Here is a 22,722-nt window from a genome sequence, read left to right as displayed (position 1 = left end):
TGGAGTCCACCCGTGGTAAATTAAGTTGTAAAGGCACACACCTGTCTATAGATAAGGTCCCACATTTGACAGAGCATGGCAGAGTACAAACCAAGAATGTAGTCAAAGAAATTGTCTGTCGACCTCCAAAACAGGATTGTGTTGAGGCACTTTTCTGGGGAAGGATACAGAAAAATACCTGCTACCTTCAGTCCCAATGAGCACCGCAGCCTCCATCGTCCATAAATGGAAGAAGTCTGGAACCACCAGGACTCCGGCTGTCTAAACTGAGCAATTGGGGGAGAATGGGCCTAGTCAGGGAGGTGACCAAGAACCTGATGGTCACTGTGTCAGGGCTACAGCATTGCTCTGTGGAGAGAGGAGAACCTTCCAGAAGGACAACCATCTCCGCAGCAAACCACCAATCAGGTCTGTATGGTACAGTGGCCAGATAGAAACCAATCCTTAGTAAACATTTGCCAAAATTCACCTGAAAGACTCTCAGACCATGAGAAACCAAATTCTCTGTTCTGATGGAACAAAGATTGAACTCCTTGGCGAGAATGCCAGGCGTCATGTTTGGAGGAAACCAGACACCGCTCATCACCAGACCAGCACCATCCCGACATTGAAGCATGGTGGTGGCAGCATCATGCTGTGGGGATGTTTTCCAACGGCAGGTGTTACGGCCCAAGCTCCTGCCGCCGCACATTCAGCTGTGCGCTCCTCACCTGCATTCAATTTACAATCAACACACCTGACGCTGATGAAAGCTCCCCTGCCTTCTTAAGCTAGCGTGTCCTGCGTTCCAGTGCCAGAACACAGCTACTTGTCTCCGTACAGTAAGACCTACACGTCTCTCGCTTGTGCTTCCTTGCTCTCTGTGTCCCCCCTCCTCTGTACTCACCGTGTCTTGTCCTGTGTCGTCGTCCTGCACCTTCGCGTCATTCACTGGTTTCGAGCTGTGTGTCTCGTCTCCCCGGATCCCCTGTGGACTCCCGGCTGCCTTCCCGGATCTCGACCTTTTGCCTGCCCCCGGACAACGACGCCTCGCTCCAGCCCTTGACCACTTGCCTGTCCCCGGACCGCCGAGCCAGCCTTACCCTTTCTGGACTTTTGCATCTGCCTCAACACGCACCTACCGGTAACACTCAACAGATAATCGCTTCACATAGTCACACACCACTTATTTGGTTTAATTACACACGTCACAGTGCCGTCTCCTTCCTCACTGTACCGTTACAGCAGGAACCGAGAGACTAGTCAGGATAGAGGGAGGGATTATCAAAATAATAGCGCTTTTCTATACACTCAAAGCCCTTTTCAGGGAGAGCTGAGAACCCTTGATTTATTCACTTCACATTCACACATTTTTTGGTGGTAAGCTACATTTGTAGCCACAGTTGTCCTGGGGTAGACTGACAGAAGCGTGGCTGCCAAACATTCCTTCACTTTAATACACCAGTGTGAGCACCACTGGAAGCAAGGGTGAAGTGTCGGACTCGAACCTGGAACCCTCACGTTGATGGCAAGGCCACTATACCCACCACGCCGCGCCGTCCGATGAACACTGCAATATATAGAAACATCCTGGATGAAAACCTGCTCCAAAGCGCTCCTGAACTCAGACTGGGTCAACGGTTCATCTTTCAGCAAAACAAAGACCCCTAACCACACAGCCAAGATATCAAAGGAATGGCTTTAGGACAACTCTGTAAATGCCAGAGCCCAGACTTGAATCTGATTACACATCTCTGGAGAGATCTGAAAATGGCTGTGCACCGACGCTTCCAACCTGATGGAGCTTGAGAGGTGTTGCAAAGAGGAATGGGCAAACCTGTCCAAGGATAGGTGTGCCAAGATTGTGGCATCGAATTCAAAAAGACTTGAGGCTGTAATTTTTGCCGAAGGTGCATCAACAAAGTGTTGAGCAAAGTCTGTGTATACTTCTACATGGGATTCCTTAGTTTTTTATTTTTAATATGTGTGCAAAAATTCTTTAAAAAAACTGCTTCACATTGTCATTATGAGGAAGTGTCTGTAGAATTTTGGGAAACAAAATTTACCTATTCCGTTTTGGAATGAGGCTGTGACATATCAAAATGTGGAAAAAGTGAACACCGTGGGTATATGTTTGCTGTAAAATGTCAACTAGAATGCCCTGTCGTTGAAGAATTCTGTTGATATTTTACTAATCATTTTTGACTGTGACTTGTCCAGGCCGTACCCTGCCTTCCGCCCGAGTTCAGCTGAGATAGGCTCCAGCCCGCACCCGTAACCCCAAAAGGGGTTTAGTAGAAAATGGATGGATGGATGGATTTTTGATTCTCATTGTAATACGGGACAAAGTGAGTCACGATTAGGCTCAATATAGAACGCGCACCAATATTTTGGTACCGGTACCGGAATTTATTTCGATACTTTTCTGTACTTTGATACTTTTCTAAATAAAGGGGACCACAAAAAATGGCATTATTGGCTTTATTTTAACATATGTTTTTTTTATTGAAAGTTTGTCCTTAAATAAAATAATGAACATACAAGACAACTTGTCTTTTAGTAGTAAGTAAGCAAACAAACGCTCCTAATTTAGTCTGCTGACATATGCAGTAACATATAGCCCTTTGAGACACTTGTGATTTAGGGCTATATAAATAAACATTGATTGATTGATTGATATTGTGTCATTTTTCATTTTATTATTTTGTCAACATTATTAAGGACAAGCGGTGAAAAATAAATTATTAATCTACTTGTTCATTTACTGTTAATATCTGCTTACTTTCTCTTTTAACATGTTCTATCTACACTTCTGTTAAAATGTAATAATCACTTATTCTTCTGCTGTTTGGATGCTTTTACATTAGTTTTGGATGATACAAATTTGGGTATCAATCCGATACCAAGTCATTACAGGATCATACATTGGTCATATTGAAAGTCCTCATGTGTCCAGGGACATATTTCCTGAGTTTATAAACATACTATACATTTAAAAAAAACGAAAGAAGATGTGATGCTAAAAAAATATTGATGTAATCATAGTAGTATCGACTAGATACGCTACTGTACTTGGTATCATTATAGTGGATGTTTGGTGTAGATCCACTAATGGCGTTTGTTGTGACGCCGGTGAGCTACGGTGTGTAGTGAAGCATGTTTAGCTATTCCTCGTCCTGCAGGGATGATACTTGTAAGAAACTTACTTTATTTGTCGCCATGGAGGCGAGGATTAGTGGTTTGGAAGTAGCTAAAACACTCCCGGCTGCGACTGGACTTTAGCCGCTAGCTAGCTAGCCATGTCTTAAAGCACCTCATCCTGAGGGCGTTTCAGTGTTATAACTTCACCTTTATCGTTAGTTTTTAAGCCAAAATGCTTCCGTTCTCCCTTTTCTGTCTCGACACTGTGTCTGCTTGTAAGTACTCGGTGATTGTGCGCCGCCGAACATGCTCCTCTGCTCGCAAACCAGCAATGTCACGACGTGACGACAACGGGTAGGTGGGGGAACGGTTCTAATGAATATGATTCATAGGTATCGCGGTACTCTACCAATACCGGTATACCGTACAACCCTAGATGGGACAATTACGTTTTTTAAGGGATGGTTGGCAACCCGAGTAAAACAATGAATCTGTGTGTGTCCCCCCCCACATCCTTGTGGCGCCCCAAGAGAATGCGCCCTACGTTTAAAACCACAACTGCCAACAACTCCCAGATTCGATTAAGGCAAAATGTATCATGGAGTTAACATCTTCACCCAGGAAGTAGACGACTACCCGGTCTCTCTCAGCATTGTTCCTCCCCCAGGGAGGCCCGAATGTCACTCAGGTCTAAGGAGTCCGCCGGGATGGGTGTCATCCTGCCGCTCTTAAGGGTCTGGCTGGAATAAACCTCCACAGACTTGGAGATGGAGTGCACAGAGGGTTCTCGGAAATATTCAAAGGCCTCCCGTGCGTGCTCCTCGCGGATGCTCTGCTCGAAGGTCTTGCGTTTGTGCCGGAACTCGATGACGGTCTTGGTGTAGGAGTTGAGCGTGGTGACCGACGCGCCCATGCAGCAGGTGAAGGACGCCCAGGCCATGCTGGAACCACACAGCACACACACACACACACAAGGGATTGAATTTTTGAGAGGAAAAAGTGGCGCTCAGTCCAAATTGCATTTTGATATCGCCCCTCAATATCGTCAGGGCGTGTTTGCCTAGATTAGTGTCAATCCCTTTAAGTCCCTCTGCTCTCCTCAAGTAAAGCGGGTCAGACAATCAATTATCATCTCATGTGCTTAGCACCCAGGTTGGTCAATGCTCCTAAAAGGTCAAGAATTGTTACGCATCACAGATGAATTTTCACACACTGCGCATATTGTAAAAGGGTGAAATATCATCCCCTTATGCAATCCCAATCGCGCCTGTATCGGGGCTTTGGCACCAAAGCCTAATCCTGCATGACACGAGAGCTTGGGTTTTTTTTTTTCATTAGTGACAGTGATGCTGGGTAGAGGTGAGAGTCCAGCTACAAGACTATTTCAGGCGGCGACGTGGACTTTTTGGACTACTTCGTTCCAGCTGGGTTTTCTTAACTACACAATTAAGTGTTGGATTACAAAATAACTTTAGGCAATTGCAAATTGCAGATGGATTATAAAACGTTTCCTCTCGTATGTTTTCTTCCTGTTTTGTTGGTTTTATGTACAAAACCCAAAACCAGTGAAGTTGGCACGTTGTGTAAATGGTAAATAAAAACAGAATACAATGACTTACAAATCCTTTTCAACCTGTATTCAATTGAATAGACTGCAAAGACAATATATTTAAAGTTCGAATTGAGAAAATGTTATTTTTTGCATATATTAGCTCATTTGGAATTTGATGCCTGCAACATGTTTCAAAAAAGCTGGCATACGTGGCAAAAAAGACTGAGGAAGTTGAGGAATGCTCATCAAACTATTATTTAGAACATCCCACGGGTGAACAGGCTGATTGGGAACAGGTAGGTGCCATGATTGAGTATAAAAGCAGCTTCATAAACAAGGATGGGGCGAGGGTCACCACTTTGTGAACACATGCGTGAGAAAATTATTTAAGGACAACATTTCTCAACGAGCTATTGCATTTGAATATTGCTATTTCAACATCTACGGTCCGTAATGTCATCAAAAGGTTCAGAGAATCTGGAGAAATCACTGCACGTAAGCGATGATATTACGGACCTTCAATCCCTCAGGCGGTACTGCATCAAAAAGTGACATCAGTGTGTAAAGGATATCACCACATGGGCTCAGGAACACTTCAGAAAACCACTGTCAGTAACTACAGTTTGTCGCTTCATTTGTAAGTGCAAGTTAAAACTCTACTATGCAAAGCGAAAGCCATTTATCAACAACACCCAGACACGCCGCCGGCTTCGCTGGGCCTGAGCTCATATAAATAAATAAATAAATAAGAACTATTGTTAAAAACCCATTACAACAGCATGTACCACAAACAACTACAGTATAATGCATTAAATATTGTACCGTACATTTCCCTTGGGAAGAGTTCACTTATTATAAGCAACTTGTTGTCATAGAGCTGGTTGCATGTTTCTCTTTTTGGTAACACTTTGTCCGTCGTGTAACAATCGGACCTAGGACATCGTTGTTTATGTTGCCTGCAGACCTTTGTCTATGTCTGACCTGGTGAGCAAGGCTACTGGCTTATATAGTTTAGTTAGTTTATTATTTCTTCGGTCAGTGGTCAACAAAATAAACAAACAGTTTTACATAAACAAACAGTTGTACATTCATAAATTGACAATGTTACAGACCGAAAGGGTTTAAGCTGAAGCTGAGCACTTATTTCGCCTAACCCTATAAACCAGTGGTTCTCAAATGGGGGTACGCGTACCCCTGGGGGTACTTGAAGGTATGCCAAGGGGTTACGTGAGATTTTTTTTAAATGTCTGTCACGAAGAACTGTGAAAAGAAATGCAACAAGGCAATATTCAGTGTTGACAGCTAGATTTTTTGTGGACATGTTCCTTAAATATTGATGTTAAAGATTTCTTTTTTTGTGAAGAAATGTTTAGAATTAAGTTCATGAATCCAAATGGATCTCTATTACAATCCCCAAAGAGGGCACTTTAAGTTGATGATTACTTCTATGTGTATTTATAATTGAATCAGTTGTTTATTTTTCAACAAGTTTTTAGTTATTTATATATCTTTTTTTCCAAAAAGTTCAAGAAAGACCACAACAAATGAGCAATATTTTGCACTGTTATACAATTTAATAAATCAGAAACTGATGACATAGTGCTGTATTTTACTTCTTTATCTCTTTTTTTCAACCAAAAATACTTTGCTCTGATTAGGGGGTACTTGAATTAAAAAAATGTTCACAGGGGGTACATCACTGAAAAAAGGTTGAGAACCACTGCTATAAACAATCTCAAATACAAGATGAGCTTCCTAGAAATATGGCATTTCCTTTACACAACATAAACACCGTTGTGCTCTGTAGTCCAGAAAATATGGTACCGATTTTAAGGGAATGTGCCGTAACCAAGAAACGTGGTAAAACGAGGACCACCTGTAACAGACTTGAGTCTTACCAGAAGGACCAACCATAGTCCCAGTTATAGGGCCTCCAGTCAGGGGGCCCCAGACTGACAGTGACCTGGAAGACCTGTGTGTACATCACATGAGCCACCATGCCCAGGAGACCTGAATTCAAATGGACGGGGTTAGAAAAGACAACGTGATTGCCTGTGCTCTTTATTTCATCTTCCAATTCATCTTTAATAGGAGCTTATTTGTTGGCACTAAGAACACAACATTAACATCTAATACAAGAGTTGCTTAAATTGTTATTTTATTTACAATGTGTGTTGTTGTGCTTGTAGTTTGCACTGCACTGCACCACTCAAAAGGTGTTTCTAATCAATTGTATCTTTGTAAAGGCTGTAGAATGAATATTGCTCTTGTATTTAATCACATTAGTTCCAAAAGTAGAGCAGAGAGCAACACAACGTAACAACCTGAGAGCACGGTGAAGACCGCGGCGAAGGCGTTGAGCTTGAGCCCGTCGATGACGTTGCTTGAGTGGACGAGCTCCAAACACATGAGGCTGAAGCCAACCACCAGTAGAACGATGTACAGCATCTCAGACACCAGCGACAGCCACAGCATCCCTGATGAACAGTATTGCAATCATCAAATAAACGATTTTCCTGCGCTACACCTGCCATCTCTGCATCTGGGGGTTCAAGACCGACAGCAGTCCCTGACAATAGTATGACTATTTCATGTCACATTGAACTGTATTTTAAGGAACATACTTAGACGTATTATTGTGTAAATACTTAGAAAGGATCCAAATGGCTTCAATTTGTTGTTTTGATCAGGAATAAAGAAACAGTCGAGAGTCATCTACTACACAGGTGGACTGTTTTTATGGTTTTGTGAAATTAAAAGGATGTTTAATATGTGTTTTCTCTGACACAATCTGACAAAAGAGCTTAAAATTGAACAATTCAGCATCAGACAGGCAATTACCGATTATAGCTAAATATTCAAGTTACAAACCCTGTTTCCATATGAGTTGGGAAATTGTGTTAGATGTAAATATAAACGGAATACAATGATTTGCAAATCATTTTCAACCCATATCCAGTTGAATATGCAACAAAGACAACATATTTGATGTTCAAACTGATAAACATTTTTTTTTTTTTTTGCAAATAATCATTAACTTTAGAATTTGAAGCCAGCAACACGTGACAAAGAAGTTGGGAAAGGTGGCAATAAATACTGATAAAGTTGAGGAATGCTCATCAAACACTTATTTGGAACATCCCACAGGTGAACAGGCAAATTGGGAACAGGTGGGTGCCATGATTGGGTATAAAAGCAGCTTCCATGAAATGCTCAGTCATTCACAAACAAGGATGGGGCGAGGGTCACCACTTTGTCAACAAATGCGTGAGCAAATTGTTGAACAGTTTAAGAAAAAACTTTCTTAACCAGCTATTGTAAGGAATTTAGGGATTTCACCATCTACGCTCCGTAATATCATCAAAGGGTTCAGAGAATCTGGAGAAATCACTGCACGTAAGCAGCTAAGCCCGTGACCTTCCATCTCTCAGGCTGTACTGCATCAAAAAGCGACATCAGTGTGTAAAGGACATCACCACATGGGCTCAGGAACACTTCAGAAACCCACTGTCAGTAACTACAGTTGGTCGCTACATCTGTAAGTGCAAGTTAAAACTCTCTTATGCAAGGCAAAAACCGTTTATCAACAACACCCAGAAACGCCGTCGGCTTCGCTGGGCCTGAGCTCATCTAAGATGGACTGATACAAAGTGGAAAAGTGTTCTGTGGTCTGACGAGTCCACATTTGGAATTGTTTTTGGAAACTGTGGATGTAGTGTCCTCCGTACCTAAGAGGAAAAGAACCATTTGGATTGTTATAGGCGCAAAGTTGAAAAGCCAGCATCTGTGATGGTATGGGGGTGTATTAGTGCCCAAGACATGGGTAATTTACACATCTGTGAAGGCGCCATTAATGCTGAAAGGTACATACAGGTTTTGGAGCAACATACAGTATGTTGCCATCCAAGCAACGTTACCATGGACGCCCCTGCTTATTTCAGCAAGACAATGCCAAGCCACGTGTTCCATCAACGTGGCTTCATAGTAAAAGAGTGCGGGTACTAGACTGGCCTGCCTGTAGTCCAGACCTGTCTCCCATTGAAAATGTGTGGCGCATTATGAAGCCTAAAATACCACAATGGAGACCCCGGACTGTTGAACAACTTAAGCTGTACATCAAGCAAGAATGGGAAAGAATTCCACCTGAGAAGCTTAAAAAATGTGTCTCCTCAGTTCCCAAACGTTTACTGAGTGTTGTTAAAAGGAAAGGCCATGTAACACAGTGGTGAACATGCCCTTTCCCAACTACTTTGGCACGTGTTGCAGCCATGAAATTCTAAGTTAATTATTATTTGCAAAAAAAAAAAAAGGTTATGAGTTCGAACATCAAATATCTTGTCTTTGTAGTGCATTCAATTGAATATGGGTTGAAAAGGATTTGCAAATCATTGTATTCTGTTTATATTTACATCTAAAACAAATTCCCAACTCATATGGAAACGGGGTTTGTACAATGCAGTAGAGTGGATTATTAATGCTTTCAGACACACATTTCAGACCATCCTTGTGGAAAAAGATTGTATCATAGATAAGGATATCAGTTTAATATCAACAAAAAACAAGTATCGAGCAATCAAGCAGTCCTGCCGCGTGTTTACTCGTGCAAAGCTGGTCAGCCAGTTAAAATCTAAACGTCCTCCAAAAAGCGCACAAAGTTGGTCTCGTATTTTAGTGAGGTCATTTACAAAAGGTGAACAGGCTACTTGGAGCCGGCAGCTACACAACAGCTGAGCAAACTATAGCACACAAGCTAGACATGTAGCGGTTGGGTCGCATGGTGATGCGCGGATTGTTCTTGCAGGGTGCAGACGAAACGACAGGAAACGGCGTGCAGATAAGAGTACGATTTATTCCTATAAACCAGGCCGGAACGAACAAACACAAGAAAACAAACAAAACAAGCGTGGAAGCTAACGGGATAGCTACACAGGAAAACTAAGGCTAGACTGACCATACGTCCTCTTTTCCCCGGACATGTCCTCTTTTGCGGGGCTGTCCGGGCGGGGTTTCTTAAATACCTTAAAAGTCCGGCATTTTGAGTTAGGGTTGCATGTATTTTCAATGTACGTCCAGGGTTAAGAACAAAACAAATTGTGAAGGTGTGCGCACGCAGAAACATTCATGAGGGAGGGTCAGAGACAGAGAGAGCGAGGGAGTGGATTGATTGACATACTTAACAACCGTCTTGATTTTCCCGGGAGACTCACGAATTTCAGTGCCTCTCCCGAAAACCTACCGGGGCAACCATTCTCCTGGTTTCCACTCAGACAACAATATTGAGGGCGTGCCTTAAAGGCACTACATTTGCGTTATATCTACGGCTCTTCACACACACATACGTGAATGCATTCTTGATCAACAGCCATACAGGTCACACTGAGGGTGACCGTATAAACAACTTTAACACTGTTACAAATATGCGCACACTGTGAACCCACACCAAACAAGAATGACAAACACATTTTGGGAGAACATCCGCACCGTAGCACAACATAAACCCAACAGAACAAATACCCAGAACCCCTTGCAGTACTAACTCTTCCGGGACGCTACAATATACACTTTTTACACTTTTATACTGAAATAAATACACCTACAACTTATTAAATAAAAACATAGAAAACACTACCAGCAGCGGTAAAGTTCAGATCTATGAAGGAAAGAAGAAAGTGAATCAATGTTTATAACTGAATACATTTACAGATGTATACAAATTTGTCTTCTTTTTTTATTATTTCTTTTAATGAATTAAGTAACGTTTATGACAACCTTTTTCCAAAACACAATATAGAATGTGAGATATAACAGGACAATGCATACGTTTATCATTTGTTTTCACAACGCTTACATAAAAGTGGCACCCCAAAAATGTACCCCTTTTTGAAAATTCCTAGCGCCAACACTGCTGTCAACAGAGGAGAAAAAAGGCTTTATTTAAATAAATATATTATTTATAAAGCAAGTTCGTGTATCATTGGCAAATTTTCACCTAGTCCCGGCCTTGGCGTGCTGCCCGCCTTGGCACGCATACAGTATATGTGTCCTCTTTTTGAGATTTCAGAATATGGTCAGCCTAACTAAGGCGGAACTTAGCGCAAGAAACACATCTTGCATGAGCGCAAACAAAAGCACCAGCCTGAGTGAAGCGAAAAGGCAGGACTAAATAGCTCTCTGATTAGTACCCAGGAACAGGTGAACGTCCCGAACACTAAACAGAGGCAGGTGAACACAATGAATAACCATAGCAACCAAGGAGACACAAAACAGGGGCGCTGAAACAGAACTTAAACAACAAGTGAATCAAAACGTAAACAAACTATGATCCAGGCAACGGATCATAACAAGACATGTGTAATATGTGTTCTTAATTAATTAATACTGCAGTCTAAAACACCACATTTGTCAATATGAACAAGTATCACAAAGGTATGCTGTAGTTGTATATCACTTACACATACGTCGCCGTAGGCAGATGCGTATTGGAAAGTATCCGGGAAAACAATCGTGTCCGCATCATTCTATTTACTGCGTCGTGCACTTAGTTGAATGAATTACTAAAAAAAACGAATTAACACGACACCTCGAAAGCATGGATTTGTCATAAGGTTAGTGTTTTCATACGCACTATTGTTCTCGGAGTAACTTCACCTCATCAAGCCTTTTCTAACATACCACACCACAAAATAGTATGTACTAGTGTTGTAACGATACCAATATTTTGGTACCAATATTAAAATTATTTCGATACTTTTCTAAATAAAGGGGACCACACAAAAATTGCATTATTGGCTTTATTCTAACAAAAAATCTCAGGGTACATTAAACATATGTTTCTTATAGCAGTTAAGTCCTTAAATAAAATAGTGAACATACTAGACAACTTGTCTTTTAGTAGTAAGTAAACAAACATAGGCTTCTAATTTAGCTGCTGACATATGCAGTAACATATTGTGTCATTTTCCATTCTATTATTTTGTCGACATTATTAAGGACAAGTGGTAGAAAATGAATTATTAATCTACTTGTTCATTTACTGTTAATATCTGCTTACTATCTCTTTTAACATGTTCTATCTACACTTCTGTTAAAATGTAATAATCACATATTCTTCTGTAGTTTGATACTTTACATGAGTTTTGGATGATACCACAAATTTGGGTATCGATCCGACACCAAGTAGTTACAGGATCATACATTGGTCATATTCAAAGTCCTCATGTGTCCAGGGACATATTTCCTGAGTTTATAAACATAATATACTTTTTTTAAAAAGGAAAGAAGATGATGTGATGCCAAAAAATATCAACGTAATGATATTAGTATCGACTAGATACGTGTCTGTACTTGATATTATTACAGTGGATGTGGAGATCCACCCATGGCGTTTGTTTACATTTTGACCCCGGTGAGCTACGGTGTGTAGTGAAGCATGTTTAGCTATTCCTCGTCCTGCAGGGATGATACTTGTAAGAAACGTACTTTATTTGTCGCCATGGAGGCGAGGATTAGTGATTTAGAAGTAGCTAAAACACTGCCGACAACAGATGGACGTTAGCCGCTAGCTATCTAGCCATGTCTTAAAAGCACCTCTGAGGGCGTTTCAGTGTTATAACTTCACCTTTATCATTAGTTTTTAAGCCAAAATGCGTCCGTTCTCCCTTTTCTGTCTATATACTGTGTCTGCTTGTAAGTACTCCGTGATTGTGCGCTGCCGAACATGCTCCTCTGCTCGTAAACCGGCAATGTCACGACATGACTTCGACCGATACTTTTTAGAGGCGGTATAGTACCGAATATGATTCATTAGTATCGCGGTACTATACTAATACCGGTATACCGTACAACCCTAGTCTATACCATGATTTGTGCTGATATCGTATTAAATTAATATTGGTATTGTCGGTATCCTATCAGAAGTGAGAAAGTTGCACCGAGACACCCCTATCAACATTGACACGCTGTAAAATAAAAACATTTATACGTTTCAGTTCAGCTCACCTTTCTCTGACGCAGGAGCCAAGTCAATGAAGCTTCTGCATCTCTCACCTGGTATCACAACAAAAAAAAAAAAAAAGTCATCATTGTTATTTGTATCGTCCACATTCCGGTACAAAACACCGACATTCTGTCGCAGGGGAAACGCGGCGAGTTTGATATTGTTTAATTGACCTCCGCCAGATGGTCAGTCGGTTGCCAAGCCCTCTCAGCATCTGCTTCTTGACTCACTGCATAATCCCACTTTGCAAAGAACTATATTTAAAAAGCAAAACACATGGAGCCTAATAAACAATGCAAAGTGTCCACTTTGGGGCGGTATAGCTCGGTTGGTAGAGTGGCCGTGCCAGCAACTTGAGGGTTTTTTTTTTTTTTGATTGAGACTTTTATTAGTAGGTTGCACAGTGAAGTACATATTCCGTACAATTGACCACTAAATGGTAACACCCGAATAAGTTTTTCAACTTGTTTAAGTCGGGGTCCACTTAAATTGATTCATGATACAGATATATACTATCAGATATATACTATCATCATAATACAGTCATCACACAAGATAATCACATTGAATTATTTACATTATTTACAATCAGGGGTGTGGAGGGGGGGTGGGCGGGTAGGATATGGACAGCAAGTAGTGGACATAGAGAGAGAGAGAGAGAGAGAGAGAGAGAGAGAGAGAGAGAGAGAGAGAGAGAGAGAGAGAGAGAGAGAGAGAGAGAGAGAGAGAGAGATCAGAAGGCATAAGAAAAAGTATCTGCATTTGATTGTTTACATTTGATTATTAACAATCCGGGGCGGGTGTTAGTTTAGGGTTGTAGCTGCCTGGAGGTGAACTTTTATTGCGGTTTTGAAGGAGGATAGAGATGCCCTTTCTTTTATACCTGTTGGGAGCGCATTCCAGGTTCGGGTTCGATCCCTGCTTCTGCCATCCTAGTAGCTGCCGTTGTGTCCTCGGGCAAGACACTTTACCCACCCGCTCCCAGTGTAACCCACACTGGTTTAAATGTAACTTAGATATTGGGTTTCACAATGTAAAGCGCTTTGAGTCACTAGAGAAAAGCGCTATATAAATATAAGTCACATTTTGAGGCTTTTGTCATATGTCGGACGGAGAATGTTGTAAAAGGGACACGTTAATCAGGTAGGCGGAAGTTGGCAACAGCTGTTTTAAGGAAAAACTCATCAAGGCGGCTGTTACATAATCCTTATTAACTCAAGCTCGCTCAGCTGCCCCTCCGTGGCGCGGGCGCTTGATGAGAACGACATGTGCTGGCAATTCCCACCCGAAAAAGAACACCCGTGCATCGTTTTTATGTACACCGCACACAAGAAACTCGACATTAGACGGCGACCAACTGATGCTGCAAGGGTCTTTAATACATTTAGGAAATGAGCACCCAGTGGCAAATCCAGATTTAGCCGCAGAAGAGTAATCTTGTCAGAGAACAGCTTTGACCTCCACTTTACTTGACCTCACACACACGTCACCAGTGTTGGGACTAACGCGTTACAAAGTAACGTGTTACTGTAATGCCGTTAGTTTCGGCGGTAACTAGTAATCTAACGCGTTCTTTTTTTATATTCAGTAACTCAGTTACCGTTACTACATGATGCGTTACTGCGTTATTTTACGTTATTTTTTTATGTAGTATCGGCTAGAAACAGAAGCGCTGCGGTGTCTTTCTTCTGAATCTTCCTCTGTCACATGCCGGAGAGAAGAAAAGAGGCGTGTGTGTGTGTGTCTGGGTGTGGGTGTGGGAAGGGGAGGCACACACGTGATCCGCGGTTTGATATGTAAAACAAAACAAAAAGGTTGTTCGCATGCACGTTCAGTCCACACACAGCGTGGTCATGGCGAGCGGAGTAATGGAGGAGCTTGAACGCCCCGCGCCATTTAATCGGTGTGTTTATAGGTGCAGACTCAGTTGTGCAAGACGAGGGTTTTAAACACATGCTGAACGTGCTTGAGCCACGTTACGACATCCCGTCGCGCACCCACTTCAGCGATAAGATTGTGCCAGATCTTTATGAGCAGGAGAAGAAAAAAGTTGTGGATGAACTATCCCGAGCATCATCTGTTGCGCTCACGACAGACTAGTGGACGTCCAGGGAAACTATGTGACGATAAGCGCTCACTTTATCACAGCAGACTGGCAGATGAGAAGACACGCCCCCTCTACGAGAGTCACCTTGCGCAGGTACTGACACAAGCAGTGGAGGAATGGAAGATAAAGATATCCCAGTCACACGTGATAATGCCAAAAATCACATAATTGCAGTGAATGAGACAGGACTGGGACCACAGATAGATGCTTTGCACATGTAGTGAATTTGGCATCACATCTCAGTCAATAGGATGGATCAGGAAGGAGGTTTCCTAGCACAACAGCTGCTCATGTGCTTAAGACAAAGCAAGAAATGCTAAAACTGCCTACTCATAAAGCTCATACATGATGTCCCAACGAAGTGGAACTCCACTTATGATATGTTGGAGCAGCAGGCAGCTATATACTCTGCATTGACCCACAACACCCTGAAGAAAAATGTCAAAGACATCATCAACCTGTCTGATGATGATGTGAGAGTGGCAGAGGAGGTCCTCCAGGTGCTTAAACCCCTCAAAAGTGTTACATCTCCACTGAACACTGAAACTTCACCATCTGTGTCAATGATCCTGCCACTGAAAACAAGGATTGTACAATCCATGGCTCCAAGTGTGGAAGACAGCAGCATCAGGCTTTATTTCACTATCTATGTTTTAAGGAAGATGATGTGCCTTCTTATGTTGCACTTTAAGTAGTTTTTTTATTAATGGTCATTGGTCCAAGTTTAAAGACAGGAGAAATGCCTTTTTATGTTGCACTGTTTTTCATTAATTATGTTAAAATGACAATAAAAATGCATGTCAAGTTGATCAACTGATTGTATTATTCTCCAGTGCAATAACAGTATTGTAATGAAGGCTAAAAGGGCATTAATGGGAGCTTTAAAAAAAAAGAAGAAAAAAAAAGTAACTAAATAGTTACTTTTCACAGTAACGCATTACTTTTTGATGTAAGTAACTGAGTTAGTAACTGAGTTACTTTTGAAATTAAGTAACTAGTAATTGTAAGTAGTTACTGGTTTTCAGTAACTAACCCAACACTGCACGTCACAATTATCTCCTCCTACAAGTCGCTTGTTCTTTAGTTACTCGCCCGGTGTTTGTGTGTCGTGTTCATGCAAGAGTGGAGACCCTAAGGCAGTGGTTCTTAACCTGGGTTCGATCGAGCCCTAGGGGTTCGGTGAGTCGGCCTCAGGGGTTCGCCACGGAGGTAAAGACACATCCGACTTATCGTGTAAATAAAAACTTCTCCCTATCAGCGTATTATGGATACCCCCAAACAATGTTCCCCCTAATTTTCCATCTGATTTGCAGGTTGTTTGATTGATCGATTGCAACTTTTACTAGCAGATTGCAAAGGAAGATAATAAATTATATGAAACAGTACAGTTTACATAGTACAGTACATATTCCGTACAATTGACCACTAAATGGTAACACCCAAATACGTTTTTCAACTTGTCGGGGTCCACGTTAATCAATTCATGGTAATGTGTGTAAGGTGTGTAATTTGTTGTGAGTTCATGCACTTTGTTGGTTTGGTTCTTTGAACAAGGTGATGTTCATGCACGGTTCATTTTGTGCACCAGTAAAAAAAAAAACATTTCTTGAATTTGAAAAAAAACAAAAAAAACTTATTTTTCACGGAAGAAGAGTTCGGTGAATGCGCATATGAAACTGGTGGGGTTCGGTACCTCCAACAAGGTTAAGAACCACGTTCTTTAAAGGTTATGGCGTCATGGGATATTTCCATCCTTATTTTTTATTACCACTTATTCTGATCAGGGTAATAGGTGAGCTGGAGTCTATACCAGCTGATTTTGATGCAACGCCCCCTGCACTCATAGGCAGATCCCGGATCCCACCATAAACCCAATGTTGCCTTCCCAAGGTCGTGACTTCAAACCCCGGCTGAGTCATACCAAAGACTATGGGGGGTCCCCACATCTGCGGTCCCCTCCGAGGTTTCTCATTGTCATCCCATTGTGTTGAGTTTTTTTCTTGGCCTGATGTGGGATCCGAGCCGAGGATGTCGTTGTGGCTTGTGCAGCCCTTTGAGACACTTGTGATTTAGGGTTGTACAAGTAAACATTGATTGATTGATTGATTGATTGATTGATTGATTGATTGAAGACTATAAAAAAAATGGGACCCATTACCTCCCTGCTTGACACTCAGCATCAAGGGTTGGAATTGGGGGTTAAATACAAAAAAAAGTGATTCCCGGGCGCGGCCACCGCTGCTGCTCAGTGCTCCCCTCACCTCCCAGGGGGTGATCATGGGTGACGGGTCAAATGCAGAGAATAATGTGACAATCACTCAGTGGCCTTCACTGTAAAAAAAAATTCTGTAAAAAAACGGTCATCTCCTGGCAGCTATGGCTGCCAAACGAAAACCATAAAATTAAAGTAAAACATTGTAAACCAAATATTGATCAAAAACATTATAATTACAGAAATTTTCATGAAACGTTTTATGGAAAAATATCGTAATATTACATTAATTTGAAAGTAATTTAAGAAAACAGAAAATGCTATGTATAATTAATTTGGTATTTTTCTGTAAAAAAAATAGAAATATACATAGTTTGTCATTACTAGCATATTACTTAAAATAACAGGCCGATTGTTTATTTACAGATAATGTCTTCAATTATACAGTTTTATAAACTATTTAAAAAAAATAGAAAAATTACAGTGGAAATTTAGAGTAAATTAACCATAAAAATAGGATTTTTTTTTTACAGTGTTGTGGTTAGAGTGTCCGCCCTGAGATCGGTAGGTTGTGAGTCCAAACCCCGGTCGAGTCATACCAAAGACTATAAAAAAAAATGGGACCCATTACCTCCTTGCTTGACACTCAGCATCAAGGGTTGGAATTGAGGGTTAAATCACCAAAAATGATTCCCTAATATATAATATATATATATACATATATTCCCACGGTGGCACAGGGGTTAGTGCATGTGCCTCACAATACAAAGGTCCTGAGTAGTCTTCGGGATCTTTCTGTGTGGAGTTTGCATGTTGTCCCCGTGACTGTGGGTTCCCTCCGGGTACTCCGGCTTCCTCACACCTCCAAGAGACATGCACCTGGAGATAGGTTGATTGGCAACACTAAATTGGCCCTAGTGTGTGAATGTTGTCTGTCTATCTGTGTTGGCCCTGCGATGAGGTGGTGACTTGTCCAGGGAGTACCCCGCCTTCCGCCCGAATGCAGCTGAGATAGGCTCCAGCACCCCCCGCCACCCCGACAGGGACAAACAGTATAAAATGGAAGGATGGATGGATGGATATATTCCCTTCACTTTCGCTTCAAAACAAACCTCGATGGAACTTTAGATAAAACTGAGGTAATTAGTTAGTATTGCAGCGACAAACTTTCTTATCATCGGCAGACGTCATATTTAAAATAGCATCTTAAAGCGAAATATTAACGTAGGTTAGGTTTACCAAACGTCCCTTGAAAAACGGAATCGTCCCATATTTAAAAAACAAAAGTACGCTGTCAAGGGACGCACTTTGTCCAGTGTTTGCATGAAGTAAGTGGCCAACAGAACCAATTATTAATGTTTTCATGTTCCTGGGTTGATGCGCACTGTAAAAGAAAAAGGTAAATCGTGACGTCACGCGGCGGTTTTGACTCAACAGTTTCGCCACAGTCGCCAACATGCGTCTGGCATCTTGTTTAAAGTACCGTATTTTTTGGAGTATAAGTCGCTCCGGAGTATAAGTCACACCGGCCGAAAATGCATTATAAAGAAGGAAAAAAACATATATAAGTCGCACTGGAGTATAAGTCGCATTTTTTGGGGGAATTTATTTGGTAAAACCCAACTTCAAGAATAGACATTCGAAAGGCAATTTAAAATAAATAAAGAATAGTGAACAACAAGTGTATGTTATTTGACGCATATATAACCAACTGAGAACGTGCCTGGTATGTTAACGTAAGAGTCATTCAAATAACCATAACATATAGAACATGCTATACGTTTACCAAACAATCTGTCACTCCTAATCGCTAAATCCCATGAAATCTTATACGTCTAGTCTTTTACGTGAATTAGTTAAATAATATTATTTGATATTTTACGGTAATGTGTTAATAATTTCACACATAAGTCGATCCTGAGTATAATTCGCACCCCCGGCCAAACTATGAAAAAAACGGCGACTTGCAGTCCGAAAAATACGGTAAGTATAAAAGTTAAAATACAAGTGTTCTGCTGTCTATGGTTGCAATAAGCGCAATATTAATGTGAGCGTGTTTGTTTCGTTACTGAGTGCAGTCGGTCTGAGGTCCAGCACACGTCATCATTCAATGAGGATATTAATTGTGATGTGTGTTAAATGTGTTTTGCATTTATACATTTTAAAAATGTAAAAATTAATTAAATATGTGGAAGACACTTTGCTCCATTAAAAAAAATAGTTAATTGTATTTTGCATTTGTACATTTTAAATTTTTTAAAATGAATTAAATATGCAAATATGTGCAAGACACTTCGCTCCATTGAAAAAAAAGTTAGTTATATTTTGCATTGATATATTTTAAAAATTAAAAAAATTAATTAAATATGCAAATATGTGCAAGACACGTTGCTCAATTAAAAAATAGTTCATTGTATTTTGCATTTATACCTTTAAAATATGTAAAAAAAATAATTAAATATGTGCAAGACACTTTGCTCCATTAACAAAATGGTTGATTGTATTTTGCATTTATACATTTTAAAAATTAAAACAATTATTAAATATGCAAATATATGCAAGAAACGTTGGTCCATTAAAAAAAAAAAAAAAATTGTATTTTGCATTTATACATTTTAAAAATGTAAAAATGTGTTAAATATGTGCAAGACACTTTGCTCAATTTAAAAAAATAGTTAATTGTATTTTGCATTTATACATTTTAAAATGTTTCAATTAATTGCATTTAAAAATGTGTTAAATATATGCAAGACACTTTGCTCAATTAAAAAAAAAGTTAATTGTATTTTGCATTTATACATTTTAAAAATTTAATAATCAAATAAACATGTGCAAGACACTTTGCTCCATTAAAAAGAATAGCTAATTGTATTTTTCATTTATACATTTAAAATATGTAAAAAATAATTAAATATGTGCAAGACACTTTACTCCATTAAAAACAATTGTTGATTGTATTTTGCATTCATACATTTAAAAAATAAAAAAATGAATTAAATATGCAAATATGCAAGACACTTTACTCCATCAAAAAAAATAGTTAATTGTATTATGCATTTATACATTTTAAAAATGTAAAAATGTATTAAACATGTGCTAGATACTTTGCTCCATTAAAAAAAATAGTTAATTGTATTTTGCACTTATACATTTTAAAAATGTAAACGTTAGTTAAATATGCAAATATGTGCAGGACACTTTGCTCCATTAAAAAAATATATATATATTTTGCATTTATACATTTTAAAAATGTAAAAATGTATTAAATATGTGCAAGACACTTTGCTCCATTAAAAACAATAGTTCATTGTATTTTGCATTTATACATTTTTAAAATTTAAAATTGAATTAAATATTCAAATATGTGCAAGACACTTTGTTCCATTAAAAAAAAAAAATTGTTATTAAAAATTAATTAATTATGTGCAAGACCCTTTGCTCCAATAAACAAATTGTTAATTGTATGTTGCATTTATACATTTTAAAAATGTAAACATTTATTAAATACGTGCAAGACACTTTGCTCCAATAAAAAAGTAGTTGATTGTATTTTGCATTTATACATTTTAAAAATGTAAAACTTAATTAAATATGTGCAAGACACTTTGCTCCATTTAAAAAAAAGTGTTAATTGTATTTTGCATTTATACATTTAAAACATTTAAAAATGAATTAAATATGCAAATATGTGCAAGACACTTTGCTCCATTAAAAAAAAAATTGTACATTTTATTTTGCATTTATACATTTTATTTCCTCGAGATGCAGTGAAATGGCCCTTAATGTTAGGAAAAAGTGTCTCACACACACACACACACACACACCTGACGCTCTTACTTTCATCGTGGATGTTCTCCTCACAAGAGACCCAGATGCCGGTGTGGAACTGTCGGAACAGGAATCGGTCGTCCCCGGTCTCCCAGCTGTAGACCACCTTGTTGGGGTCGGTCTCGTTGACGCCGTAATCGATGCACTGGTGGGTCCGCAGCTTGCTGCACTTGGGCTTGGGCACCCTCTGCGTACCCACACACCAGTAGGTGGTGATGAAAGCCGTGATGGAGAAGAACAAGGCGAAGAAGTTCAAGCCTACCGACAGAAGAGTCCTGCATTTGCGAGTTGTCTTCATTGTCTGGGAAAGAAAAGAGGAGACGTCCTGAATGCTTCAAGTAGGAAGTCAGTAGCTACATATTGCAGCATTTCCAGAAAAGATCCATTAGGTGGAAGAAACACTTCGCCTCTTCACACTGGGATGACTTTTGCATCATTGGACCCTCCTTCCACCAGAGTGTAAGCTATAGGAAGTCACGTGGTCCAAGGATTTGACTCCTCCTTGTATCAATGAGGGATTGTGCATCCTCCCACTCATCCTCCGCGTCAGCATCCTCCCATCCCTTGTGCACACTGAAAACAACTTCATTCAAAGAAACACAGACTGTTCATTTCAGTGTGTGTGTGTGTCTGGAAATATACTTTAAAAAATAGTTACCGTATTTTTCGGACCATAGGGGGCACTGGATTAAAAGGCGCACTGCCGATGAGCGGGTCTATTTTCATTCAAAAGGCGCACCGGATTATAGAGCGCATTAAAGGGGTCATTATGATTTTTTTCTCAATTTTAAACACTATCTTGTGGTCTACATCAGTGTTTTTCAACCTTTTTTGAGCCAAGGCACATTTTTTGCATTGAAAAAAATCCTGAGGCACACCACCAGCAGAAATCATAAACTCGGTTGACAGTAAAAAGTTGTTATCGCAATTGTTGGATATGACTTTAAAGCATAACCAACCACGCATTAATATAGCTTTTGTCTCAAAGTAGGTGTACTGTCACGACCTGTCACATCACGCCGTGACTTATTTGGAGTTTTTTGCTGTTTTCCTGTGTGTAGTGTTTTAGTTCTTGTCTTGCGCTCCTATTTTGGTGGCTTTTTGTCTTTTTTTGGTATTCTCCTGTAGCAGTTGCATGTCTTTCTTTGAGTGACATTTCCCGCATCTACTTTGTTTTAGCAATCAAGAATATTTCAGTTGTTATTATCCTTCTTTGTGGGGACATTGTTGATTGTCATGTCATGTTTGGTTGTACATTGTGGACGCCGTCTTTGCTCCACAGTAAGTCTTTGCTGTCGTCCAGCATTCTGTTTTTGTTTACTTTGTAGCCAGTTCAGTTTTAGTTTCGTTCTGCATAGCCTTACCTAAGCTTCAATGCCTTTTCTTAAGGGCACAAACTTTTGTTTATTTTTGGTTTAAGCATAAGACACCTTTTTACCTGCACACTGCCTCCCGCTGTTTCCGACATCTACAAAGCAATTAGCTACCGGCTGCCACCTACTGATATGGAAGAGTATTACACGGTTACTCTGCTGAGTTCTAGACAGCACCGACACTCAACAACAACACATAATTTGCAGACTATAATTACTGGTTTGCAAAAAATATTTTTAACCCAAATAGCTGAAATTAGATAATCTCCCACGGCACACGAGACCGTATCTCACGGCACACTAGTGTGCCACGGCACAGTGGTTGAAAAACACTGGTCTACATAACATGTAATGGTGGTTCTTTGGTCAAAATGTTGCATAGATTATGTTTTACAGACCATTTTCAAGTAGCTTTCTGAGCGTCTCTCCAGGATGCGCCGTTTTGTGGGCGGTCTTATTTACGTGGCTCACCTTCGGCAGCATCTTCTCCCCGTCATCTTTGTTGTAGCGGTGTAGCGTGCAAGGACGGGAGTG

The 22,722-nt window shown here is 40.2% G+C and overlaps 1 protein-coding gene across 1 annotated transcript; it reads right to left on the bottom strand.

Annotated features, from left to right (window-relative positions):
- Positions 1-2,661: 2,661 nt before the first annotated feature.
- On the bottom strand, positions 2,662-21,236 carry LOC133639847 (germ cell-specific gene 1-like protein). The gene is made up of 5 exons (XM_062033498.1): positions 20,825-21,236; positions 12,671-12,718; positions 6,997-7,149; positions 6,571-6,682; positions 2,662-4,061 (listed from the first exon to the last, which is right to left on the bottom strand). The coding sequence occupies exons 1-5, from the start codon at positions 21,111-21,113 to the stop codon at positions 3,767-3,769; spliced, it is 897 nt and encodes a 298-aa protein (XP_061889482.1). The 5' UTR covers positions 21,114-21,236; the 3' UTR covers positions 2,662-3,766.
- Positions 21,237-22,722: the final 1,486 nt, after the last annotated feature.

Source organism: Entelurus aequoreus, linkage group LG22, assembly GCF_033978785.1.
Source record: "Entelurus aequoreus isolate RoL-2023_Sb linkage group LG22, RoL_Eaeq_v1.1, whole genome shotgun sequence".
Lineage (NCBI taxonomy): Eukaryota > Metazoa > Chordata > Actinopteri > Syngnathiformes > Syngnathidae > Entelurus > Entelurus aequoreus.
Note: the sequence above shows the minus strand (reverse complement) of the source record. Positions and strands in the feature narration are given on the sequence as shown.

Excerpts from the sequence above, each read along its gene's own strand:
- LOC133639847 (XM_062033498.1), bottom strand. The coding sequence starts at position 21,113 with ATGAAGACAACTCGCAAATGCAGGACTCTTCTGTCGGTAGGCTTGAAC. Across the intron at positions 12,719-20,824 it reads GGAGAACATCCACGATGAAA|GTGAGAGATGCAGAAGCTTC; the intron begins GTAAGAGCGTCA and ends TTGTGATACCAG. Across the intron at positions 7,150-12,670 it reads GGCTCCTGCGTCAGAGAAAG|GGATGCTGTGGCTGTCGCTG; the intron begins GTGAGCTGAACT and ends ACTGTTCATCAG.